This window comes from Octopus bimaculoides, chromosome 9, assembly GCF_001194135.2.
Source record: "Octopus bimaculoides isolate UCB-OBI-ISO-001 chromosome 9, ASM119413v2, whole genome shotgun sequence".
Classification (NCBI taxonomy): domain Eukaryota; kingdom Metazoa; phylum Mollusca; class Cephalopoda; order Octopoda; family Octopodidae; genus Octopus; species Octopus bimaculoides.
Window position 1 is genome coordinate 48577148 of NC_068989.1, and position 10139 is coordinate 48587286.

Here is a 10139-nt window from a genome sequence, read left to right on the forward strand (position 1 = left end):
ATATATATATATATATATATATATATATATATATATATATATAGATGTACATTCATTTCAAACTTAGAAGCAATTTTTTCCTTGCTTTCTTGTACTATTGCTCCCATATATAAGATTGTTCATACAATTATATCCATTCTGCTTATGCACTCTTAAACATATGTAGGTGATGTTGATTGAAATTATCATTCTGTACAGTCTTGTATAATTTTATAAAGATTTCACAACTCTAATACACAAATGAGAGATAAAAGCTCAAACATACACAATAATTTTATACAACCATCATCCTATAGATAATTTATAGGCTTCTCTTTAGATTTCTTTAATTATTACTCTGTATATGCCCCTTCTTACATTTAATAATTTTATATAGCACCAAATTGAATTAATGCATACTTTAAAATACAATCCAGTTTATATCTTTTAATTTATTTATTTAAATAGACATGAGTAATTTATAAATTTTGAGGTTTCCATAAGCATGTTTTTATGCCCATTTTATAAATATTTCCCTTCAGTCTAATTTCCCATACATGTATGATTGCAGTTATATTACCTCCCCATCATTAGCTTTTAGCTTTGTTCATTTAATCTAATTATTGTAAAGTAAGTTTATTTATTTTTCATTAAAATTCACATTACTTATTTATACCTGAGGCTTCTAACAGCTTTCAGTAATTTAATAGTTCTTATTAGCTAATAGAATATTAAAAGACTTGAAGTTTTCATTTACAAAACATTTATTTCAACTTGTAATTCTAATCTACCACTAACCACAAATGAATTTCTTAAGGAGACTTTAAAAATATAAACTTATAATAGGTATGTACTTCTATCAATATATCTCAGCTTTAAAGTGGCAAGGTAGCAGAATTGTCAGCACGCTGGGCAGAATGCTTAGTGGCATTTCGTCCATCTTACATTCTAAGTTCAAATTCCACTGAGGTTGACTTTGCTTTTATCCTTTCGAGTACTGGGGTTGATGTAAAAGACTTGCTGGCCATGTGCCAAAATTTGAAACTAATATGTTATGTTTTTGGGGGTTTGAATATCTCGTTGCCAATAATATTATGACAATGTTGGGATGTGCACAAGGGTGTAGAATAGTATTACCCAAATGAATATTTGGATATGGTTATTTAGAATAACCTTTTGCAGAATTAATATATTTGCTCAGAATGTACTCTGTGCTATGCCAAACATAGTTATGATATTAAACTAACAGGGCAATCCAATATGATTAATCAACACTGTCAACTGCTCACTGTCATCAACTGTTGACTGTCATCTCTGACATTGAAATGTATCAGTCCACTTTTAGTTAGGTGGGGATGGTCAGGATCCTTTCACAATATAATATATATGTTAGCTTAGATTGTTTGACCATGCTGCTCGATTTTCTGAATTGGATCCTGTGTATTGTGTTTTCTTCTCTGAGGATCTGGCAGTGGTGACAACTCATGTTGATTGGCCACAACTGATGAGTAAGAATCTTGCAGAGAAAGGGACTGACTGGGACAGTGCACAGAGAGTTACTCTGAATGAACTGACCAGATACTGACCAATAGTGGATACAGCAATGCACTGCAATGGCACATGCCCCTATACCTGATCTGATCTAATAACAATGCAAACATTTAAATCATGATAGTTACCATGAGAGAAACTCTCATATTGGCTTCTGGGGTGTATAAAAACACCATTATTTACATAGCTAGTGGGAGATAAACCACCTGCAATCCCCATTGCTACCACCAAGACTACCAGATTAAAGTACTTATATGAACCGGAAGGTAATATGAGAGATTCTCTCCTAGCAATTATCATAGTATTTTATGTTCTAACACAACACCCACACTTAAGTGGGGACAAATATTACCTGTTGGCATTAATACTGCTTCTGTCACTAATAAATATTTAAAAAAAAATAAAATCATTGTTAAAGTCAGTCCATTTACAAGCTACCCAGAATTATACTAAGTTACTGTTTTTATCTAACCTTAGAACGATCATTCCCCAATAAACATTCTCATCACTTTTTTTCTTTATATCACTCTCTCTCTCTAAACCTTCCCTTCCACCTGCCCATCTTCTGACCTACATGTTTAACTTTGTAGCTTTTAAACTGGTCATATCTGGCTCAAATATTTTACTGCTCTTATGTTCAAACCATCTAGATCTAGTTTCTCACATCTACCCTGCAATGGCATTCTCAAAAAAAATAATTACATCATCAAAATCTCAAAGTTATAAGAAAGAATATGATAAATTAAGAACAATGTGAATAAATAAGCATTACATTTGATAGAATAATCTGAATGTCAAAGGGTTAATTTGTTTCTTGCTCTTTAGACATTTATTTAGTTTACTATCTCAAATAAAATATAAATTCCTTTCATTGAGAGTTTTCAACAAATTGTAATAAGTGTAGGCATGGCTGTATTGTTAAGATGTTAACTTTCAAACACATGGATTCAAGTTCAGTTTTATTGCTTGGCACTTTGGGCAAGTGCCTTCAACTATATCCCTTGGCTGAACAAAGTCTTGTGAGTGGATTTGGCAGACAGAAAACTGAAAGAAGCTTGTCGTATATATTTGTGTGTATGTTTGTGCCTGTGTTTGACAACTGGTGCTGTTTGCATTGCTGTAACAGTGGTTTAGCAAAAGAAAGTGATACAAGAAGGGCCAGACTAAAAGAAATATGTAATGGAGGTTTGATCCATTTGACTAAAACCCATCAAGGCAGTGCCCCAGCATGGCTGCAGTCCACTAACAGAAACAAGTAAAAGATATAGATGTTTTCGATCTAGTTTGGATTCTTTGCTATCAAATTTGAATTCTTTGCAATCAAATTTGATGGCAAAGAATCCAAACTAGATTGAAAACATCTATAAAAGATATAGGGTGTGTGTGCATGCATGTTTGTGCCTCCTTGTCTTGACATCACATGATAGTTGTAAATGAGTATCACTGCCATATAAGCAGCATCAATCATTTCCAATATTCTGCAAAAGTACATCTAGCTATGGAGAAATATTACCTTGCTTAGAAACAGGTGATGGTTGGTGACATGAAGAGCATCCAGCCAAAGAAAATCTGCCTCAATACACTCCATCAGACCCATGCATGTATGGAAAGGAGGACGTTAAAATGATGACCATGATGTAAAACCCATCATACACACCTGATTTTTATGATAAGGATTTCCTCCTTATTCATAAAAACAAGCTGGCAAAGGTTTTATCACTGACTGAACAAGCCGATATATGAAACTTGAAGTTTTGGCCAACTTAAATTTTCATGATAAATATGACTTGACTCTACTCTTAGTTTACAGTCACACCATCAGCAAATGTTCCCTTTTTATTCTTAAATGGGTTTTAAAATAATAATCTCACTCTAACACTTACAAGTTACAAGTAATTATATACAGTTCTGTTGTTAGTTGGCTTTGAAAAGGCACTGAAATTTTCTGGCTTCTTTAAACTGAGAGCAGAACAGATAAAACAGAGCATAGGATAAATCAATATCAAACTAGAAAACAATTGATGACCTGTTAGGCTTCACACACAAATGATTTAGAGTTTTCATAAAAGAACAAATGTTTAACACAATAACATCAAATTGTATATAAACAAATCAGGCACAGGCATGACTGTCTCATTATGAAATTTGCTTTCCAATTACATGGTTTCAAGTTCAGTTCCATTGTATGACACTTTGGGCATATGTTTTCTACTATAGCTCAGGGCCAACCAAAGCCTTGTGAATGGATCTGGTACCTGGAAACTGAAAGAAGCTCATTGTATTTGTATGTATATGCATGTGTGCATATGTGTGTTTGTGTTACTTTGTCGTGACATCACATGATAGAAGTAAAGGAGTATCATTGTCATACAAATGGTGTTTCTGTGAAAAGTAAAGGGTTGGTGACAAGAAGGGTATCTAGTCATAGAAAACCTGCCTCAATGAATTCCATCTGAGGCAAGGAAGTATGGAAAAGTGGAAGATGATGATGTATATAATCAAATAAGACTAAATCAGAAAGAACAAAAATATCATAAAACTATTGACTTTCTTGCACTTTATCATACTTTATACTTAAAAACTTGAAAGAAAGGTAGACTGGCAAATATATCACATGCATGATATGTGTAAAATGTAATCCAGAGTCTGATAGAATTGTGAATTATCTGTTTATTAGAAAGACTAACTCTAAAAGTTCTTGTATGAAAATAGAGAATTTAAAAGAATTTTGTCGCTCAACATAAAAGCATTCCTCAAAGTCCTTCTGTTGTTTAAGTACCATTAATATTCTTCCAAATCAGATTAACAGGGTTTTATAGTCAACTTTAATTTATTTTGAAATTTGCCTTAGGAAATTACTCATTTCCTTTCCCTGAGATCTACCTGTGTGACCATTCAACCTTGTTTATCAGTACAGATTTATTTATAGGTTGGGAAAAAGAAAAGGTCAAAATATTCCATTCCTACTTGATATCCAATGAAGATAAAAGGAACAGAATTCTTCAAGCATTGGATCATGTATCACTGATATTTCAAAGACCTATTTCGGTGTTTACCACTTTTTCTCTCTCTCTCACATTCATTCATACACATCCTTATATGCACCTATTTATACATTCACACACATATATGTCCATATGTACATATGTATCATGATATATATATATATATATATATATACACACACACACACACAGATTTATGTTCACAGACACACATATGTATATATCATCATCATAATTATTTAGCATCTATTTTCCTTGATGGCATGGGTTAGATGGTTTGATTGGTACTCGTAACATTAGGGTCCATTCTGTTTTGGCTTGGTTTCTATGACTGGATGCCCTTCCTAACACCAACTGGGTGTCTTTTACATATATGTATGTAGTTATTTAATTTTATTTCAAGATTTCTTAACAATGATGCAGGAGTGGCTGTGTGGTAAGTAGCTTGCTTACCAACCACATGGGCAAGTGTCTTCTACTATAACCTCGGGCCGACCAAAGCCTTGTGAGTGGATTTGGTAGATGGAAACTGAAAGAAGCCCGTTGTATACATATATATATATGTGTGTGTGTGTGTATGTTAGTGTCTGTGTTTGTCCCCCCACCATCGCTTGACAACTGATGCTGCTATGTATAAGTTCCTGTAACTTAGCAGTTCAGCAAAAGAAACTGATAGAATAAGTACTAGGCTTACAAAGAATAAGTCATGGGGTCGATTTGTTTGACTAAAGGCACTGCTCCAGCATGGCCACAGTCAAATGACTGAAACAAATAAAAGAGTAATGGAGAAAGAGCTGGTTTCTAACCTAGATCCAAAATTCCTTCATTGAAATTTCAACATCAACAGCATAGTTGTACATTTATGCATGTATATATACAAATATTTAGAGTCAGTTCATGTGCAGATCTGGATGCTTTGTTTTGTAAGTGTATACTCATTCAGACAGTCACATGATAAACTTGTAAAAAGTTTTACATATTTTGACAGTTCCACTGATTGCTTGTATGTGTAGTTTTCTAATTCCTCCCTAGTTTTGAGAACTCTAAGCTTGTCAGGATTGGTGGTGAGTCAGTTTCTTACATATCCTAAAGCCTCAATACTTACTGGTATAAATCTGAACTTGTAATCCAGGTAAAGTAGCCCTATATTTCTCAATAGTTCAGCGTAGGTGTTTTTGTTTTACTGATCTTTAGCTTTATGTTGACGTCTGCTGGGTAGCTGATTTTCACTACTGTACATAGTTTCTCTTCCCCTCCCCCAAATCACCATGTCTAGTCTACTATGTTTGCATTTTATTGAGGTTTACAGAGGGACATTCTACTAGTAATCTTTCATGTTATGAATGGTTATGGTCTCTACTATACTTTATTTCGTATATCTTTGGGTTGAGAGTTATCCTTCTGAGGGATCTCATAGTACAGTGTCTTGACACAACATCATGTCCCATTGGTAGTTAATAATGCAAAGCTTCTTTCAGTTTCTGTCTACCAAATCCACTCACGAGGCTTTGGACAAGCTGGGGCAATAAAAGAAGACACTTGCCCAAGGTACCATGCAGTGGGGCTGAACTCAAGATCACATAGTTGGGAAGCATACTTCTTAACCACATAGCCATGCCATGCGGAGTTCAGAGGTGAGAGAATAAACTAGACTCTATATGTTTTATATAATTTTCTAAGCTTTGTTTTTCAGAACCTCTGTATTCTTACAACACATAACTAAACTTTTGTACTCTAAGGATATGTATTACTTTGTATAGACATTGCAAAACTCATCTATGTTTAACCCTCTACCTGATGGGTTGCAGTCAGCAGTAGTTTTCTTGGTGAACATTTGAAGTTTTCCCTATATAAATACAGTTTCTTTTAGCTTTAAAGTGTAGGAGAGAAAAAAGACAACTAATATAGTCATTTAATATGAAGGTTTTTTTAAAAATCAATCTATTACAGTCCAAATGACATTTATGGTCTTGATTTGAGGGAACATTGAAAGTATCTCCAATTTTATCTTTTCTCAAATCAGCTTCATCTTTGTTTTTGCTTTAGCACACAAGATAAATATCTTAATCTTTTAATATCCATTACTTAGAATTGAATTTCATATCAGTGTTTTTCTTGGCCTTGCTTTGGGTAAAACTTCTAATTGAAAAGCAAAACAAAACAAGTTTACTAATTAATTGGATTTAAGGAGCCTTAATCTAAAAGATAATTTCATATCGTGTAAAATAAATTAAGAAAATCATAAGTGACTTAGTCTCAGTTGGCATAATTTCAGCCTGAATTTTGTGGTTAATGGTTCTATATTATCACTAGTTCTTCCCTTCCCCCACCCCAACTACATGACTCCTTTGTGGAAGTGTAGGGTAGTCAGCCACAATCTTCAATGATTATAGATGCTTGAAACTTTCCAACAACAGTCAGCAGACTTTTCATGGTGTAAGTAGGGATATCACACATTTGTGGAAATGAAATACAGCCACTTCCAGAGCTTCAGGCACAGAAGAGGTGTAATAATAGGTGGGAGCAGTGTGATTCTCTGGTTCCTTGTAGAGATGCATCCTCTGTTGAGGTGCTGCATGGTCAAAGACATTGTCTTCTTTGATCATCAATGGACAAACATGATAACATGAGGCACCTTCTGTTTCCTTCTTCATTTCATTTTCTCTTTGTTTTATTTTTTTATTTACTGTTTAGCAGTAGCTAGGTCATCACTGAGACAACCTCAGTTGTCTTGATACAAAACATTGTTTATTAATTTTCTAGTTTTATTCACCCAATCATGTGACATTTTCCAAATCCCACATTGTTTATCTTTTAGCTTATTTAAACTATTCATCCAATCATGTGTGACACTTTATTGACTCTATCAGGTGACATTTTTTATGGAGTTATTATTTTCCACCAATCAAGACTTATTTTTATTACAGTCTAATTCATTTACATTGTGGACAATTGGAATTACAGTTTACTATTTTACATCTAATTTTAGAATTATTACAATACATCTTTGTTCATTAATAAGTCTTTATCTGAGTACAATATCATTATTCATTCCTACATGATAACAATCATCAAATATGACAGATAGAGTATCATTATCATCAACACTGTGCTATATTTTTGCAAAAGATGATCAACTCATCTTGAATTATATTAATGAACATGCACTGGTCAATAGTATTTCATAGACAGAGGCTCTGTTCTGGCAGTTGGGTAGTCCCAGTGTTACTTAGATAAACATATCACATGGAGATATTCTCACTAGGAAAGCATTGATTTGAGCATGAAGTCACTACACCCTCTGGTCCATAGATGGGCAGTCTCCTCTCTTTGCCATTTCAACAGTCTGCACCTCAGAACTAGCAAGTTCCATACTCAGCTACTCCCAATTTAATCATCTCTCCTTCTCTTGCCAACCCACATTATGTATACACTCCAGACCCATACTGAGGATGACCATGACATAATTGAACAACCAAGCAGGATTCACAGTATGGGTTGTACTATTCATCCATTCAATTGCTGAATACAAAACATGGCTCATGAAACCTCCATTTGGGTGATTTTCTTGAGTCATCATTTCACCATTGTATGCCAATCCATCACAAGATCACCCATTTACAGCTAAGTGGACTGCAGCAATGTGAAATGAAGTGTTTTGCTCAAGAACACAGTGCACAGCTGGTCTTGGAATTGAAACTATGACCTTGCAATAGCGAGTGCAACATCCTAACTACTAAGCCATGTGCCTTCACTTATGCCTCATACAAATCTTTCTGCCCAGTCTTTCCTCACTAGAATGTTATCCCCTTGGAATTCCTTTTCAGCATATATTTTTCCTGCAGCTGCCATTAGCTTGCAAGAGGAATGTTAACTGTACTGGTTTCACCAGTCTGTCTCAGAAGGCTTGGATGCAGCCTCTTCCTCTAGATTCTCTAAAACAAACAAACAGAAAAAAAAAAACGCATTGTCATCCCCATTTTTATTGAATGGCATATTGTCCAAAAACCTCAGTCTCAAAACCTGTGGTCTTCAAGGCATCATTTCTAAAACAGTAGGAGAGATTGCTGACAAATATTTCATTCTAGCATAGAGCAGATTGTGTCTTAGTAGAAGTTCATTTGCTGGGTTGTAAGTATTGAATAATTTAAAAGTGTGAGTCATAAACCCCTTTTATAAATCACCAGAGAAGAGATGGAGCAAGAATTAGAATTGTACATGGGTAGAGTTAAGTACAGAAAGGCACTCAGTAAGTTAAGTCAGAGATATAGATTTTGATTCTTAGTTGTAATTATTTCCTTGTTAAAGGTATTGTGGCTCCTATTTCTTATATTCAAGCTTTAAATAATCCTACCAGGATTAAGTTCTATTAAAATATTAGAAGGCAACTAGAAACCACTTCTGTGTCTTATCCCAAAAGACATTAAAACAACATAGTCGTAATGTTGAGGAATGGAGAAAGAGAGAAAGGAAGAGGAGGAGGAGGAGATAGATAGATAGATAGAGAGAAAGAGAGAGAGAGAGAGAGAGAAAGAGAGAGGGAGAGAGAGAAATGGTTGAAATTGGTATGAGCATAAATAATATATTTCTTGAAGAAATAAATATCTTTCAGTTTGTTTATCTACCATGAGCAAATGAAGTATCACTTCAAATTAACTAGAAGCTGTTTAACAATTGCTTGCTTTTTAGTTTTTTTTGGTTGGGGGGGGGGGGTGCATAGTATAAATACTATATAGAGCATGTGAGATATTAAAAGAGGAAAAAAGGGCCTGCTTTATGACAGTTAGTTTGTTGCTTCAATTTTCTGTTTACATTTTTGCCTGAGAGTCATATGTGCTTTCCAGCACCTATGGGCTAAATAAAACAAGTGCCAGTTAAATACTGGGCTTCACTGCCTTGATAAGAAACCATTTCTGTGAGTAACAGAGATCTCTGTTTACAAAACCAAATCAGCCTCATCTTATATAAGCCATGACATATGTAAAACAACTACAATGACAGTAGCAATTAAAACATGTTTGTACCTCATAAGTTCTTCAGCATCAGAGTAACTGACAGAATGTACAGGAATCTTCGGGTAACTCTTGCTAAAATCTGGTATTTCATGGATATGATCTGAAAACAGAGGAAAGTTAGTGAAAATAATGGAATAAGTAAATTTCTTAAAGACTGACAAAATATTAGAGTAAAGAATATGTGTTGTGCATTTCTTTGTTAGAAGAAGAAAAAAAATATTATCAATGCGAGTGAAGCAATACAAATTTCAAAATGAGAGCAGATTAGGGAAATCACTATAGCGGGACTTGAGATATGTCAAACATTCACAATAAGGATGAAATTTAAATGAGATGTCTGTAATAACAACAAAAGCAATAATGATGATGGAAATTTTTAAAGTGCTTTACTGTACTTTTACAGTTTACATGGAAGATCAGCTTTTATGTAAAAATATACAGTATAAATGTGTGTGTGGGTGGGCTTGTTGCCCCCATGATTGTGCTGAAGACTATTATATAACAGATATTATAGCTATTGTTAATAAAACATATGTAAGATTGTAATGTGTTGAATAAATGTAAAAAAATTATATCCAGGCTTTATATA

At 34.0% G+C, this 10139-nt stretch overlaps 1 protein-coding gene across 9 annotated transcripts in view; it reads right to left on the bottom strand.

Annotated features, from left to right (window-relative positions):
• LOC106868354 (N-acetylated-alpha-linked acidic dipeptidase 2) overlaps positions 1 to 10139 on the bottom strand; it is a 1027134-nt gene that overhangs the window by 78576 nt on the left and 938419 nt on the right. For all 9 annotated transcript variants that reach the window (XM_052970677.1, XM_052970676.1, XM_052970678.1 and 6 more), the window contains one exon: positions 9560 to 9650. In XM_052970677.1, the coding sequence (XP_052826637.1) occupies positions 9560 to 9650 (91 nt within the window). The remainder of the gene's footprint in view (positions 1 to 9559; positions 9651 to 10139) is intronic.